The sequence below is a fragment of the Poecilia formosa genome, unplaced genomic scaffold (assembly GCF_000485575.1).
Source record: "Poecilia formosa unplaced genomic scaffold, Poecilia_formosa-5.1.2 Scaffold7, whole genome shotgun sequence".
NCBI classification, from domain to species: Eukaryota; Metazoa; Chordata; class Actinopteri; order Cyprinodontiformes; family Poeciliidae; genus Poecilia; species Poecilia formosa.
Genome location: NW_006799946.1, coordinates 3,643,958 through 3,661,861, shown reverse-complemented (window position 1 = coordinate 3,661,861; position 17,904 = coordinate 3,643,958). Strand labels below are relative to the sequence as shown.

At 38.8% G+C, this 17,904-nt stretch overlaps 2 protein-coding genes across 2 annotated transcripts in view; one reads left to right on the top strand and one right to left on the bottom strand.

Moving 5' to 3' along the window:
• The window catches only part of LOC103151791 (ankyrin-3-like), a 105,891-nt gene that overhangs the window by 77,747 nt on the left and 10,240 nt on the right, over nucleotides 1-17,904 (bottom strand). Inside the window, exons 2-4 of the mRNA XM_016681842.1 lie at nucleotides 3,816-3,917; nucleotides 2,819-2,917; nucleotides 433-531 (exon numbers count right to left, since the gene is read on the bottom strand). Coding sequence (XP_016537328.1) covers nucleotides 433-531; nucleotides 2,819-2,917; nucleotides 3,816-3,917 — 300 coding nt within the window. The remainder of the gene's footprint in view (nucleotides 1-432; nucleotides 532-2,818; nucleotides 2,918-3,815; nucleotides 3,918-17,904) is intronic.
• LOC103151801 (microfibril-associated glycoprotein 4-like) lies at nucleotides 12,646-15,287 on the top strand. Its single transcript, XM_007572032.2, has 6 exons — nucleotides 12,646-12,690; nucleotides 12,765-12,807; nucleotides 13,133-13,330; nucleotides 14,010-14,106; nucleotides 14,280-14,447; nucleotides 14,529-15,287. The coding sequence occupies exons 2-6, from the start codon at nucleotides 12,802-12,804 to the stop codon at nucleotides 14,777-14,779; spliced, it is 720 nt and encodes a 239-aa protein (XP_007572094.1). The 5' UTR covers nucleotides 12,646-12,690; nucleotides 12,765-12,801; the 3' UTR covers nucleotides 14,780-15,287.

Here is a 17,904-nt window from a genome sequence, read left to right as displayed (position 1 = left end):
TTCAGTGCCTCGTGATTTACTGAATGTTATAATAAAACTTCCCCCTCCCCCATCACTGACAGGCTCCAGCAAAATGAAATTCATGATTTTCTCAAGAGCCATTGCTGGAGTTTCAATGCAGCCTTACACATATCAATAACAACTTATTGTATTTTCCTACTCTCAGCAGCTTCTGCCAAGGTTTTGACTTTGACATTATTATGGGTCCTCTGGTCACAGAGTCCACTGTGTGTGTGTGTGTGTAAACGTGCGTGTCGACTATTGAATATAGGCCAGGCTGCACTGCAAAACTGCTGACTCAGCACACACACAGTCCCCAGATGGATGATGTGTGTACAGCAGCTTGCGCACACATTCATCTGTATGCGTGCGCACACTCCACTACGCTTCGCACCGTGGGTGTGTGTGTGTGTGCGTGTGTGTGTGTCGTACCTGGGACTGCGCGTTGACGTTTGCGCCATTTGTGACGAGCTCCTTCACCACTTCATTCTGCCCGGCGAGGGACGCGATGTGCAGTGCGGTGTTCCCTTTCTGTTCGAGCAAACAAGCAGGAAACAAAGATGACTTCTGAGGCGTGGGCCATGGCGCGAAAGCTACAGACCGCCACTTCAAACGGTGCGAAAACATCCAGATGAAGTGGATTATCTCTCAATGAAAAGAGAAAAATAAAATTAGAGCTTTAGAATTAGTTGGTAATACATTCATGACAACTTGATAGTAATTAAGCCTTGAAACTGAACTGATGCTACCTCTAACCCAGAAGAAGATTCTAATTTTCATTCATGTTTAAAGGCTGCAAGATGTGTCCGGTATGACGGGACATTAGACAAGGCAGCTGCTTTATTGCTTTTGCTTCACATAAACTTAAAATCAAGGAATGACCAACAATCTTCAGTGATTCATTTACTGTGAATCTCGGTACATAAACTCTGAAAAAACCGTTTATATTCTCTTTTTCTTTAAAAAAAAAAGGCTTTGATAAAAGTTTCTATCTGCATTCCTGTGGAGAAAAAGCAGGATTTTGTCACTAATATTGGCAGATTTTAAAAATGTGTTTGAATGCAAACTCTGTAAAACACTGTGGAATTGGATTTTTTTTTTTTTTTTACCCATTTTTGTCTGAATTGGCTCTGGAAAATATTACTGAAAATGCAGCCAGTAGAAAAACGACTCCAGAAAACTATCTGGAAAGATTACCTGGGGAAAACGCCACTGTAGTGAAAAACAAAGAACATGTTCACCATCACGTTTGACTGAAACGTAATGTGGCATCTTTGAGAAGTGTAAAATCATAAAAGTATATTTTTAAAATCCCACCGAAGCTAATTTTAACGTGATCATGTGTTTCACTACGTTAAACCTAAAAATGGCAAAGCTCTCAGCAAATCTTTCTGCTTGAAAAGATAGAAAATAATGCTTTTTCTATTATAGTTGGAATAGTGATGTGTGACGCCATGAGCGTTTTGCTGCATTGCTTCTAAAATCCTGTAAATGAATTCGGCATTTAATAGATAATTTATATTTCATTCATATGGCTGAAAATTCTGTCCACCTGATGACATGTACAAGTGTTGTTTAGATTTATTTTAAGTTTTGAAAGTCTTAATCTTCTTACAGACGGTTTTACACAAAGTCTGAAGTAATAATCTGCCTCAGGGATCGAACTCAGCAAACCATATACGTTTTTTGATCTCAAAAACTGTTTCAGTTCAGCAGATAAAAGTTTCACAATTCTCACTTGAATTGTGATAAAACTCACATTTAGAGTTTTCTGAACAAAATCTCAATATATGGAAAAATCACACAAACAGCACTAGAACTTACGCAGTGAGAGAAACAATAAGCGCAACAATCAGATGTACATGTTTGATAAGTGTGTTTAAGTGGTTGTTATCACACACGCACGCACGCACACACCCACACGTGCACGCTAACTGATTAAATGGATGCACCTGTTTCATGTCTGAAAGCTACATAAAGCAGCAGCTGTTGTCTTTCTGTCATTCCTGCTGCCACTGTTGCTCAGAAAAACTCAATCCTATTCAATGCAGCACAGAAATAGGCCAGAATTTGATGTTGATATTGTATGTAACAATATCAATGTTAATATTGATATAATATTGTGGAGTACTCACTGCTTTTACAAATTTAGAATATGCTTAAAAAGTCCAGAGTATACTTACTTTGCTTTTTTTAGATTGTTATGCAGAGAGACTCCTATTTTTGTTGCCCAGGAAAGGAATTTGAACAATCTAAGAATCCAGGAGAACAGGAACATTTTGTTTTTATTACTACTTAGAATAAAAGTACGTACTTTTTTAGTACGTACGTACAAAGTAGTACGTACAAAATTTTAACGTACTAAGAAAGTCCAGACGATACCTACTCACTTTTACTTTAGTAACCCACAAGAGGGATTAGAGCAAACTAACAGGAAAAACTATCCTGGCTACTCAGAACTGGAATGAATCATCCACATTATTAGATTCTCTTTCTTCTTTTGCCCTTTCCTTTGGTTTGTGATTTCATTTGTATTTCCTTTTGAATTCATGTAAAGCACTTTGAATTGCCTTGCTGCTGAAAAATGTGCTATATACATACAATTACCTTACGCTTACAGCCAAGAAATGAATAACGTAGTGGAATAGTGTCAATATTCCAAAACCAAATCTGAATTTATCTGTCCCCCGTAGCACACAGCGACTCATCTCCTAAGATGCCATTAAAGCAATGTGACTTTGGGAAAGTGCAAATTCAGCAGACTACTGTTGTGTTGCGTGATGTGTCTGTGTTTATGAGGCCAATGGGTGCTACCCACCTTGGTGGCTGCATCCACGTTGGCGCCCTGCTTGATGAGTTCAGCTACCACCTCCACATGACCCTCCTTTGAGGCCAGATGGAGAGCATTTAAACCATTCTGTATGGGGAAAAAAAGAGGGAAGACAAGATGGCAGTAAGAAAGAGAGCAATCAAAACCAAGAAAAGGGTTCGATAGGTCTAACAGAAAAACAGTCTACACAACCCTGTTGAACTGCAGTTTTGTTTTTTTTTTAATGATGGAAAAACATAGGAGCAAAATACATAATTTCAGCCTTTTTTCCACAGTTAATGTAATCAAATGTATCAAATGTTTTACAGGGAAAGTAAAAATCGCAAACTGCAAAACTGGCAACATAACTGTGAAAGTCTTTGGGCTAGCACTTTGTCAGAGTGCCTTTTGATTTTATGAGGAGTTATCCGCATAGACAATCTTGTCTTCACTACATTCGTCCACTTTCTGTGCAAAAAACTGTTAGACTGTAAGGTCGACTCGCCCGCACAACCTTCTTCAGGTTACTTCACAAATTTCTTATTGGATTTAGGCCCGAGCCGTGGCTGCGTCTTTCCAAAACTTCAACGTTCTTCAGGTGAAGCCAATTTTTTTCATTTGTTTTTGTTAAGTTCGATGCTTTGGGTCTTTGTCGTGATGAAAAATTAAGTTCCTCTTCATCTTTCAAGCGGGTCGACCTCAAGTTCACTGGGCATGAAAGATACTTTCTCTCATACTTTCGACAGACTTTGTTTTTATGAACCTTATGCTTCAGTTTTGCCTTCCTGCTCTAAAATCCAAGCAAAGAGTCACAGAGTCTAGAAGTTAAAATACCTTATGAAAACGTCTGTTTTTCAAATTATTTTGGACATTTCAATTGTTGTAGGCTTTGCTGCATCTGGCCTTCCTGACCAGAATGGCAGTTCCAGTATTCAAGTGTCCTGCAACATTTTTCTTTTCTTTTTTTCTTTCTTTCCTTTTCTGGTTATCAGTATGATACGCTTACCTGATTGCAAATGTTAATGTCGACTCCATTCTTCAGGTAATCCAAAGCTTTCTCGAGGTTTCCGGCCCGAGCTGCGCGCAGATAACAAGCGTTCACATCCGTCTGCAGAAAGAGAGGAAGCGGAGGGTTCATTATCTTGGCAATCCGCGTTAAGTAGATGCATGGCAAAAAACAAAAATCTACTCCTTGTTGAGGCCTAATGAACATCAAAGCAATCTAAACAATTTCTGGAGCACTTAAGACGGAAACAAAGGCTCACTAATGTACAGTATGCCTCATAACATCCTCATCACCCCTGTAGCACATGCCTTCAGTAAATCCCTCAAGGCTCGTATGTTAAACATCAAATAAAAACAAGAGGTTAACATCAGGACGGTGAGCTCAGAGAGGCTGCATGTAAGCCAGAATGGGTTCAATGGTTTGTGTGGGAGCTTTTTGGCTAGAAGACATAAATTCATGAAAGAGTACACAGTTTTCAACATCTCTGTTGGATTAAACTGCCAAACGGTTGAGACATTTACCACGTCTTGGATGACGGTTTAGTTCGAACCAACACACTTTTCTTCACATGACACAGATATGATTGTAAAAAAAAAGTTTATTGTCTGTGAAAGGCTGTTGAGGCCTGTGCTGATAACTCACATTAATCAAGGCAACTGTCATTCGACAAAAAAAAAAAAAAGAAGAAAAAGTTGAACAATAAACAGTGTGGTGCTTTAATTACCAGCACGTTTTTTTTCTGATCCCAGTCTCTTCTGGAAGCGCTTTCTACACCAGGGGAGCAGCAGATCTACCGGTAATTTAATTATTCTGCCACAGCTTCCAGCTCACATGAATATACTCCTACATGTGTGATGCTATGTGTGAGAATTTTATGGTATGATTGAGTTGGTAAAAGCAAGAGAGCTGTGTTATGCACGGCTGAAACAGAAACTAAGAACCTAGTTGATATCAATGGTCAGGGTGTGTGTGTGTGTGTCTGATTTCATGACTGCAATGCTGAGCTGAGTTTCAGTCCACCCCACCCACGGAGTCAGATGTGCACATTCTCCACATACCCCTTATCCAGTTCTTGTTTTAGCACCGACTGCCAACTACTCCAGTTATTTTTAGGTGGAAATGTATTTAGATGAACATCTGAAATGCAACATTGCTTCTGCTTTTCCCAAAACATTTTCTTTGATGGTGTTGCCGCTTGATTTCTTTTTTTTTTTTTTAGAAGTGGGCAAAAGGAACAAAAGTTGACACTTCTAATGCAATGTTGCATTAAAAGTGTTTACTAAATGAGACTTCCTGACCATTCTCATAAAAATTCATGAAGACTCCTTCATGTTCATGAGAGATGCGGTCATGTTTATGAAATTGTCACCTCAGTCTTATGCACACTCCTTTAAAAAAAGTTTACTTTCGATCAAGTTGACAAAACGATCATTTCCTAATACATCTGAAGATAAATGTAAAACTAAAATGAGTAAGGTTAAAAAAACGTTGCTATGCATTTCAACTCAACTTGCCTCACAATCATTTTGACATTTTCGAAAATGTACAAACAAGCGAAACAAAGCGAGACCTGAGATGATACTAGTTTTATGTGATTTATTGACCTGTCTTGTATTACACACATCAATGTCATCTGCACTGTAATCTATGTTAATGCAGGCAGATTATTGGCTAAAGCTGGTTGCTGAGCTCATTTCCCACTCGCTGAATGGTTCTTATCTCACACCATATCGCTGCACATTCACAAAGTGTGGAGGGAGGGGGGAGGGGCGCCTCACCGGACAGAGGCTGTGACATCAGACTCACTAACTCAACTGCAAGTGTACAAACCTCTAAGCAAATGGCTCATTATTACACATCCCAAAACTGCAGCTCAGGGTTTGTCTCTTTGGAAATTATAGTTCAGTTTTATCAACATTCAGAACCAAAATGGCTTTCTGCAGCGATAAACTGCCTGAGGAATGCTGCTGTTGTCATGTTTGTTTTTTTTGTTTTTGTTTTTTTAGTATTGTAGAAAATCAGAAAAAAAAAATAAAAAATTCACAAGTGTATTGACAGAAACTGCAATCGGATACATAACCTCACCACCTGAACAAGCAAACTTACATCGTACATTTGTCTCCATGTGTTGGATGTGTAGATATGTCCAAACATCCAGTCTACCTGGTTAAGTGAGCCTGTTTTACACCTCTAACCCCATCCAGATGCAACTCTTTTGGTTCGGATCCTTACTCTGACTGCTGAGCTTTCTCAGTGAATGTGTTAAATCTCCAGCAAAATATGTGAAAGGATTGGTTTGCTTTCTTTGTGACAAATATCAGTGTGAGTCACAACCCCTCTGAAACCCGATATTTTGTTGTTGTTTTTTCTCAACATCTGGTAAAGGAGAGACATTCATCATTCTTTTAAAAAACCATTTAAAAACAAATCAGCTCTAATTCTGACTAAGATAACTCGAAATCAGACTATCCAAACACTGCTTTTGGTATGTAATATATGACAACATGTATGAAAAGTCTGGTGAATCTGCATTAACAGATTCACCAGGTTTACAGACGGCTCTTTCTGTCACTGTTGTATGACGGCAGAACATCTCAGGATGATGTGATTCTGGGATTCCTGAAACCCTGACAGAGGTTGCGAGGCAGATTGCCAAACCTTTTCGAATGAGATGTGACTTGGCAGCATATAGAGTATAGAGTATTATTGGAGACCTAGCTCACACATCCACCCTCATAAAAACAAAAAAAAAACAAAAAAAAACTACTCCAGCCTTTAGAAAGCCTTGAATTGTTCATCGTTGATTAAACTAGACTGACACATTTTTTCATTTTGTGTAAAAGTAAACATGAGGCTGAAGATTGTAACTAAAAAGTTGATTTGTCCTGCTTTGGTAGAAAAAAAAAAAACAACAACTAAACTATCCTTTGTGCCAAATTTCTGAAAACAACAAATGCATTACTTGTTCAGTTTGAGACCTGATGCTGCTGCAAACGTCCAGGAGCAGCACCACCAAGCTGTTGATTTAAGGTGAAATTGATTAACTTGGAGGTACAGTTCCTTCTTCAACGCCACACCCACTGGCACCAAAACAACCCCACAGCATGCTGCTGCCACTATCAGGCTTAACAATCAGCAGTTTTCTTAGGTTTGAAAGCCTTCGCTTGACTCCTGTGTACAAATGGCTCAAAATTGATCTTGTCAACCACACAACAATCTAGAGGGTATTTGAATTGTCCCAGTGGGTTTTGGAATAAGGGCTTTTTTTCCTTTGTCTGCTAGAGCTCAGTCCATGTTGCTGTTAATATGTATTTTTTCATTGCAGACTCAAATCTTGGTTATTGTGGTACATGCTATGGTTGAAATTTGACAGTAATTTACCCAAACATATCACAATTTCTGAATCAAGAAAGCCAACATTTTGTTTCTGGAATAGACCTTACCTCGAGCCTATTCAATTTTTTGCGGCATATGCTTAAAAGTCATATAAGTGCCAGAAAACCAATCAGTTTATTTGAACTCTAACAATTCAGCAAAGAGAAGTGGTCAAAGAGCCAGCTGGAAATATGCCAAAAGGTTGTTAGGTGACTAGAAAAAAGTGCGAGGTATCTTTCACAGCTGCTGAAGGTTATTGGACAAAAAAATGAGAGGAATAAGTATTTATTTCAATCTGTATGTATCAGGTTGAAATAAATACTCAGTCCACCGTGGAAAAAATACTGGCAAATACAAATACAAATTATCCTGGCAACCATGTCTGTGAGAAGTTTATGTGAAAACAGACTGAAACTCAAAGTTCTGGAAACACAACTTCACTCAGACATAAGGGCAAGTAATGTGATGGATTGATGCATCTGCAGAAATTAAATAAAGCTTTTTAGCGTTCAAAAGATCCTCAGAATGTGAGCAACAAAGCTAGTGTTTAGATAACAGTGGTAAGGATAAATGTACCAGTTTACATAGTCATGTCAGTCATGAAGGGAACAATGGAATTGGTCCCAACAAGTGCCTTCCTATTTAAAAGAACCTTCGTGTAATTCCTCCAATAACAGATGAGACTGAATGATTTCCTCTATCCGTCACACTGGTTGGTGTCAAACTATCACAGTGTTGTTCATCACATTATTATACCATCCAGACTGCGGGGGTTATCAGTGGAAAGAATCTGCCAATTACGGAGACAAAAATAATAATAATTTAAAAAAAAAATTAACAATTTAATGATGTTGACAAGTTTAGTCACAAACCGGGTTGAGATAGAGGAGACAAACGGTGACTATATGTGGAGAAGGAAACAACATCTACACCATAATGTGTAATGATTATAGTTGTTTCTTTACAGTTAAAAGAAAAAAAAAAAACATGTCAAATGTAGTAGGCAGCAATGCATGAAAAGCTGAGTAGCATGATATAACAAAGAAAAAACACAGAGGGGACATTATAGCCTTTTATCACATTGGGAGACTAAAAGTGTAACAGGGAAGTCAAGATCAAGACAAGTTCTTATAGATACTTCATAAAAGTATTCAAAGTTGTTGTTTTTTTTACACATTTTGTTGCGTTACAACAAACTTAAAAAAATCGATAGAAATTTATGTGACAGGCCACTGCAAAGTATCTCATAAAAATTTAATCAAATGAAATAAAACTTTATTATTATTATTATTATTATTATTATTATATTTTAACAAGCAACAATCTAAGAATGCAATTGCTTATGAAACTAGTTTTTTTTATTTTTATTTTATTTTTTTTCGTTACTTAGGAGATTTTCTGTCGGAGTACCCTGTTGCAAATTGTACTACATTTTACAAGATGAATAAAGGAAACATGGAGTATAAGTGGAATGAGAATTATACATAATTTATAAAAAAACATTTACAAATTAAAATCTGTCAAGTGGACTGATCACATGTGTTCAGCTCTCTTTAGTCTGATAAATGGAGTAATTTAATCTCTGTATGAATCCAGCTGTTCTGTGAACGTCCTCAGAGGGCATTTAAAGAGCATCAGTACACAAAAATACCACAAAGATAAAGGGAGACGAGTCAAAAGATGGCAACTTGTCCTGAACAAGGAGGTGGCAGTGAATTGCTGTGAGGGCCCCTCTACTTTAGTGGGGACAGAGAAGCTGGTCAGAGTTGCTTGAAAACAGATGGGAGTTAAATACGGGCTAATCCTATGAGAAAACTATTAAAGCTTTATAATTAACCCTCTGATGCGTGAGTGACTGACTATACAGTCTTCCGTGAGTGGGTCCTTTTTGACCCGGGTTACAATCAATGTGTTTTTTTATGCTACTTTTGTCAGTTTGATTCAAAATAATGTTTTGTATAATACTTTCTACCGTGTTTTATTTCACACAAGAGTTATTTCATGTTTGAAATATTTTCATTTTTCTACAAAGCTCATGACCATAGATGAGGGTAGGAACATAGATTGCCCAGCAAATCAAGAGCTTTGCTTTTTGGCTCAGCTCTCTCTTCACCACGACAGACCGGTACAGCGCCCGCTTCACTGCAGACGCTGCGCCAATCCGCCTGTCGATCTCCTGCTCCATTTTTCCCTCATTGGTGAACAAGATCCTGAGATACTTGAACTCCTCCACTTGGGGCAGGACTTCCTCCCCGACCCAAAGAAGGCACTCTATTTCTGGCTCATTTGTTTATGCATTTATTTCTATAGCTATGAATTTTTATGTTATTTATTGAGATGGTAAAAGAAAGAACCTTGAACACATTGATCAGCAGGTTTTGTATGTCATTCAACACATTCTCTCTCTTGGTTTTCTCATCCAGGGTGTCAGACACACGCAGACACACACACACACACACACACAATACACATGCACAATAAAGTATAGGTGGTATTGCTAGCTAGTTGGTTGGTTAGATAACTAGTGTTGGCTAACTTTGAAGAAGGCTAATATGATACACACAAACACATTTGTGAGATAAAAAAATAAATGTAAGAGTTCTTGCTGTGTAAAATAAGATTATTCAGGGGTGACACTTAGGTCTCAGTGTGTTTGGTTCACAAAAAATGTTTTCCTGACAGTCACAGTTGGTAAGAAACAAAGATTCCCATTAAATTCCATAGGAAATGAATGCGGGTCATTTTGGACCCACTCACGGAAGAATAGGGTAGTAACATAAAACATGCTATTTCTTAAAATGTATAAAAGGTAAATTAAAAATTTTAATTGCATGATATCAGTAACATGTTTCTTGAGGAAAACCTTGAATATGAAGTGATGAAAACTTTTCATTACAAAGATATTGCAAAAAGATGACTTCACCGGGTCAAAAAGGACCCACTTACGCATCAGAGGGTTAAGAAATAGACAAGAATTATGTTCAAGTATCTAGGCAGCATCCATCAGCCCAAAGTCTGTCCAAGCCAAACCATGATTTCCAGTCTCTTTATGCGTGGTATTGTTCAGTTTCCCCTCTTTGTGTGTTTTTGTGATGTGAAACCAACTCCTCAAGGAAAATTTATCTGAGTTAGATAAGATGTAGACTGCTCATAATTAACTCCCATAATCTCAGTTCAGAAAATCTGAACTATCCCTTTAAGAAGGCTCATACTGCATAGTGCATATCGCATATCACTGTCACCGTTTCATACTGTAATGACTGTCTTTTGTCTTTTTAGTTAATGCTGCAGTTATCAAACATCAATCGGACGTGGTCGTCCGATTTATTTTAATTTCTCCTGCCTGAGGTTTTTTCGCCTCTACTCCCACAAACACACTAGTTTCTTCCACTGCCCAAGGTCAGGTGCCTCTATCTATATTAGCATGTAACATGAAACAGTATGTGCAGAACTCTGAATGTCCATACTCTGCAGCACAAACGCAGCAGCCATTTATAAACGTATAACCAGAGTGAAGGGTTACACTGAGACACACGCATGCATTCACATCCACACAGCCGCGCACTGCAGCAGAGTGGTGCAGTAAAGTTATCACTGCGACCTGTCCCATCAGCTCAGCCTATAACATCAACCGCTAATGTCCCATCGCTCAACCAGTAGCCTCCATAGCATCACTGAATCCCACCCTAACAGATTCTACACACGTCAGCATGTGTGTAGAATCCATTGCGAGAGATGAAGCCTGATTACAGTCAATGACGTTACAGTGAACTACAGCGAGGACTTACTTCTGCCAAGTATTCTGCTGCTTCCTCCACTGCCATGTTTGTCAGCCTGCAGCTTAAAGTGTGAAACCTGAGCACTCAATGACTGTGGCAGCTAGCCCTGGCCTGGAAGCCAGGGAGAGAGGGATGGGGGCAAGAAAAGAGAGAGAGAGGGGAGGTCCTCACAGAGAGTGAGAGAGAGAGAGAGAGAGAGATAGTGGTATTTTGTCAAAGCTAAAAATACCTGGCAATGAGTGAGAAAGTCCAGAACAAGAAAGAAAAGCTTCAACGACAATCTGGAACAAGCTCTCACTGGAGCAACAAGAGCTCTGAGGACAACATGCTGCTCTGTATGTGACAAAATTATACCACCGGCTGGGAAAAGTTGAACATGTACAATTCTGAGCCTTTACTTTAACGTTAATTCCATTCTAACATTTGTTAGAATCTACTTTGACATACTTGGGATTTCACGAGAAACAAAGTAGTCCATTATTGTCGTCAAGTGGAAGAAAAATAAAACTCAACATTCAAAACGTTTAATAAATAAAATTCTCAAAAAATAACCGGAAGTCAGTTTTTTATATAGTAAAGGCAATAAATACACATGTATATACTGCTTTTACAGTTTTTTTTTTTTACTATTTTCAATAAGCACTGTGCGACTGCTATCTGAGAAAGTTGCTATGTAAAAAATAATATTGACTTACTTATATGTTTTCTGTAATCAACAAAGAGCATCATGAAAACCACTAAACACGGCAGACAGGTCATAAAAAAACCTTGTGGAAAAGGTTGGGTTATAAAACAATATCCAACGACTTGAACATCTAACAGAGAACTCTTGAATTCATCATCTGACCTGCCCATATCTGCACGTTGCACAGAAAGTAAAGTATTTGTGCTTAGTTGGATTTTTTTTGTTTCTTGTAAAAATGCTTCTAGCCGATACAACTCATACCACTGCAAAGCTTGCTTATGATTGCTTTAAATTGGTGCCACGTATTTGCATCCAGCAAAAACAGCTTTTAGTAGAGATACTGTCATTGTGTGGAGAACTGTCTCCCTCTCTGGAAGCGTTCTCAAATCATCGAAATATAGACATGACGTTCTGCTTTAGATAGATTTCTCAGTCTATCTCCAGACCTACGAATCGCTAGGGAGACATACTGATTCTCAAGTCTAAATGCACTCCGAAAACATCTGGAAGCAAAGATGAACCAGCTCCAAATTTGTGAAAACAACTCAGAGTAGCTGACCCACGTTTGACCCACAATCCTCATCCTGAAAAAGTCCCAGACAGGCGAAACACCTTTTAACTGACCAATAGCTTTCCTCTTCACTACATGAAATGTCCTGTTGGATGCAGAAAATTAGGCACTTGAATCATTATATGAGAATTACTATTGTATTTTTTTATGTCTAGAAGTAACAGTCATGTTTTGGAGTGGCCCCAGCCAACCTGCTTAATGAGGTAAAGGACAAGGAAGCCCTGCAATCTCAAAGATTTTGCGTTAATTCCGTTAAAACTAATCAGGAAGCGATTTAGGCAGCACAGTTACAGCATTTGTACATGTGACACACCAATATTTCCGAATCAGTGAGAAAATAAACAGTATGACTTCAGGGGAAAACCAGGGAAAATACCGAGTGTCGCAACCAGCGGAGCTGCAGTAATATAAAAGAATGTGTTCAGCCAGTAAACTGATTGTGGTGTGACTACTCTCCTAAATAGGGTAAGTACGTGAATGATTGGTTTAAATGGAATTGAATTCAGAAATCATTAAACATGCGTATGCTCTCTTTTCAGCCAGTCGTGTTTCCAAATAAAAGGAGCCGATATCACAATGATGGTGAGAGTTGTAATAAAGAAAACTGACTGTCGGTGTCATTGCAACCACAAAGATTTTCTCTTATTTTTGAACATATTCTCCAGCCTTACTTGCCCAACCGATTTCTGAAGTAAAACATTGCTTTATTAGTTTAACATTCGTTTTCTTAGAAATACATTTGCAGCATCAAAACGCCCCCCCCCCTCCAAGAATAGATCTGTTTTTTTTTTCTTATATAATTTTCTGAATTTCTTCTGTATTTTCTGTTGCGCTTCCTTTTGAATCCTGTTTTCTTCAGAGTAACAGGAAAAAAAATGAATTTATGCATTTCATCTCTAATCTGCAGCTCAGAGTTGTGTTGGCATTGCTGTTGCCGGCGGCTGCGTATCAGTCGCCTCGGCCCAGAGACTGCAGCGACGTCTACAGGTCTGGCTCGGGTCTGGACGGAGTTTACGCCATCTACCCAGCGGGCCCCACCTCTCCTGTGCTGGCTTACTGTGACATGGGCAAAGACGACCTCGGTGGCTCTGCAGAAAAATGGACGGTGAGGATGAGCGAGCAAAGTTCACTACAAAACAAACAAGTAGCTTGTTTTTTTTGTTTTGTTTCCTGAGGTCACCCATCTGTTTAATGTCTGGGCTTTTATCCCCCTGCTAAGCTCTGACTTTATCATAACTTTAAAGCTGTGCTTGTTTATGTTTTTATAGGCGTAGTAAAGCCAACCAAAACCATTAGATGTTAAACCGTACAATAATGCAAAATTGTCAGATAATTAAGTGTTTTGCATTATACATTTAATTAACTAACTAATAAATGAACTAAAACCTGGATGTCCATTGATATAATTTTAGGATTTTTCTAGACTTATTTTAGCACCTTGCAGCCTGCCCTCAGGGTGAAATTGGTTGGATAGCCAGATTTCGGTATCCTGGTATTTTTTCTTAATGTCTTTCACTGTAGATTGTTTTCCACACTGGTTTCAGATTCGTTTGAGACTACATTTAATGAACTCATAAAATGCTACCATCTTCTTTCTGAAGCTCTCAGGCAGCTGTTTCAGTTTCAGCATGATGCTGCTCACCCTCGCTTCAACCCAAACCTACATAGCGACAACCTAAGTTTTCGTAAAATTGTGATGTTCTAATCAAGTGTGTCTGCTTATTTCAGGCATTTTCAGAAATAATTACTATTATGATGTTTTTTCTGTCTTCGTTTACAATCAGGTGATTCAGAGAAGACAGGATGGCACAGTCAACTTCTTCATGAAGTGGGATCATTACAAATCTGGATTTGGGAATGCTGCTGGAGAGTACTGGTTGGGTATGACGAAACTAATCATGCAAAACAAGAGAAGAAACTCTCACCATGCTAAGAACTTTAATTTAGACCTAAAAAATATACGTAATAAGATTCGTTCCCTTTCCAGACTTACCCAGACTACACAGAAACCCACTTACACATTGAAAGTTTAATTTTGTTTGTTTGTTTTTTAGGCCTGGAAGTAATGCACCTGCTGACTCAAGACAGAAATTATGAGCTGAGGGTGGACATGGAGGACTTTGATGGTCAAAAGGTGTTTGCTCATTATTCTGCCTTCTCTGTTGGTCCAGAGTCTGAGGGATACAAGCTGAACCTGGGAAGTTTCATAAATGGGGCAGCAGGTAAGACACCTAGTTCTTAATCAATAGCTTTTAGAATGACTGCAATTTTTTTTTTTTATAATTATGATTTTCTTCCAATAGGAGACTCTCTAAGCTATCACAGCGGAAAGAAATTCACGACCACTGACAAAGATCAAGACGAGCATGGCTCAAACTGTGCCAGGCTCACATATGGTGGGTTCTGGTATAGGGACTGTTTCAATGCCAACCCAAACGGTATCTACACCTGGGGTCCTTCACCCCATGCAGCTGGTGTCCAATGGACGACTTTCAAAGGGCTTGACAATTCTCTAAAAACCATGATAATGAAGATCAGACCAGTTGATGGGTAAAACCAGGAGAAAGACATCATGAATATGGCCGAACGCATTAACACATTTCCTTGTTACAGACAACACACAACTCCAGTTGTCTTCAAATGTTCAAACAACGGAGGGAGAAGTTTTTGAATTTTAATGTTTTTGAAAATGATTTATTAATCCCAAGAGGGATTTGTGGCTTACATTCCCTCTGGAGGCTGACAATGACTGGACAACTTTCTAACATCAATATTCCCCTGTGGTTTTGTTTTGTTGATTCATTACACAGACATGGCATATTATTAAAAAATCCTGCTATTGGCCTTATACACTTTTCAAATTTGCTAATAAACTGAATTTGGGCTTTTTTTATGTTATCTGTCAATCATGATACAGATAAAAACACTAAAGCCGCTCTGGTTGAATTAAATTTGTATATATGAGTTTTACCTTCTAAATTAAATTATTGAAATTCATTTTTTTAATGAAAATTATACTTCTTAATGATGCACTTGTGAATAAATGACTTGACTTGAAAACAGACAAGCAGATCTCTGCTCATTGAAATTCAAGTCCTCTGCCAGTCCCTGGTGGTCAGGCAGTAGTACTGCAAGAACTGCGGCAGAAGACAGGCGCTTGTGTTTAAGCAGTGATAAGATGACCTAAAGAGTATCTAAAGTTCAAGTTTCCTTTCATTGTGAGGAGATGACATTAGAAAAAATAAATAAACAGTATTTCTACTTTATTAATTTAGTTTGTAAGTGATATTAGGATGTGGGCAGGTTTGAAGTTCTGCGATGCATTTGTATACTCTTGACACCCAAACAACAGACGCTGATAAAAACAAGGTGTTTGGGGTTTGTGTGTATGTGTATGTTATGCTGCACCTGATTTGCTGCTGAGAGCTGCTTTCTGATTGGCTGCTGGGCCACTGCAGTCTCTGTGTTCTCACAGCACTAAAATTACAGATGGAGGAGGATCAAAAACAGCAGGCACAAACGCCTCATCGCCCCTGCTGTCCGTCACTCCTTTCACATATCCCTCAATGAGCCAGACTTGATATGTCGAGTTTTTTTGATTTTTGTTTTTTCCCAGTGCTGCCTCACAGATCACTCAGCACATTCTTAAAGTATTTTAAATCCCACATTTAAGATACATGCCCTGAACATGAGGAAGTCTTGCGCATCACTGGGTTTCATTACTATTGGCTGGCTAATGCGCACTGCTCTTTTCTCACTGGGCGACAGCAGATGACGTTGCTTTGCTTCTCCTGCTGCCAGCTGCAGACACAGAGCCCGTGCGAGGCTGAGGGTATACACATCTGTGTGATACAGACTGTGAATCAGGAAGGAGCAACTGAAGACAGAGCTCAGATCTGTGCGTGTCAAAACTTTACCTCTGCAAGCACAGAAAGGTGTTGGGGGGTGGGGGGGGGTGAGCACCATCCTCTGTGGGGCTGCTCCCCGCCACCCCCAGCCCCCCGTTTAACATCTCAGACAGAGACGGGGAAATGCTCATGAATAAATTAACACCAGCCTTCAACCGAAGCAAAGCACGGCATGCAGGACGTCTACAGGGATAAGCAGTGACTGTGTGGAGCGGCCATGCAAATACATTGCTCCTTCAAGATCATCTTCATCAACTACTTCCCCTCGTTATGCAGACAGCATGGACGCTATTGGATTTTTAAGATGATATCGATCCGAGTTCAGGAGGACTAACAGACGGCAGACGTGTGAAGAAGTGCTGGAACGCAGCAGTGGCTCACATTCACCGTCATATGTCAATAAGGATCAAGCGCTCATTATCGTGATAATATCGCCGCTAAGCCTCTAAAACGTGGCTGAATCATAGATTTGATGACTTTTTAAACATGCTATGCGTCTCACAAGGAGAAATCAACACAGCGTCATGAAGCAAATATTCTGAGACAGAATCAGCACAAAAACATTGTTTGCATGCGTGCTGCACTCTCAACTTCACACATTAAGACAAATACAAATATTTAACAATGCAGTAGCCACTGTGCATAAAAACACATCTATGTGAATGCTCAGGGCGTTACAGGCATAGACTCTAACTGGACCATGACATAGTTTTAAAAAACCAGGAGCCGATAAATTTGCTAACAATACTAGAAATGACCTTAATGTGGGAGCACTGCTAGGATTTCATAGTCTCTCACATCTTGTGTCAAAGTGACAAGGATTGTATGTGTAGGATAGTATGATGGCCTGTGTAAGATGATGTGATATGATTTGCAAAAAACAAAACAAGAATGAATGGAGGCCTAATCAATCTTGCATACAGCTACATAAATATATAATTTTAGCTTTACACTTGTACATTTCCTCGTTTCTGTCTGCCACCATCTCCAGGGATGTGTTGACATTTTTTTTTAAAGTAAATTGCTGTAACTACTTACTTCTTAAAACAGGGTAGTCCTGCATGAGCAGTGGCCCTTATAGCTCACAGTGTCTAGGTTAATTAAGGAGATGTCCTAAGAATCAATAGAGCAGTTTAGCCATTTGTACAACATCAGCATCACTACTTCCACACTCTGCTGACTCTCTGGCTCTGGCATACGTAGACACTAACATTGAGAGGCGGATCTCATTTCAGTAACTTTCACTGGAACATAAAACGCTGTTAGTGCGAATGGATTATTAGATAAATCAAATTGTCGAACAACAACAACAACAAAAAACACTTTAAAGTAAAAAAAAAAGGGACTTAAAACAGCAACCATTTTTTTAACATGAATACGTAATTAAATAAACACCATGTCTGAATTTATGGTGTGTCAAATTTGTGACATTCATATTCCCAGTTTATACATTTGTTGGGAAATAATGGGAAGAAAAGCAGGAAGAACATAAAACTTTTGTTTAAAGGCCAAGTGAAATTCTTGAACGAACGACACAGAAAGATTACTACAGGCCCTTCCGTAGATTTGTGCAGAAAACAAATTGCAAAATACATTTTCCTGAAACAAAAACACTGTGATGCTTAACCCAAGTAAAGCAGAAAGACACTGCCATACACAAATTAGGATCTGGCATATGTAATCCCACAATCTAAAAGCCGGTCAATCTCTAAGGCTGCAAGTGAAAAACTCTGTTCTTAGAAAAAAAAAAGATATATATATATATATATAT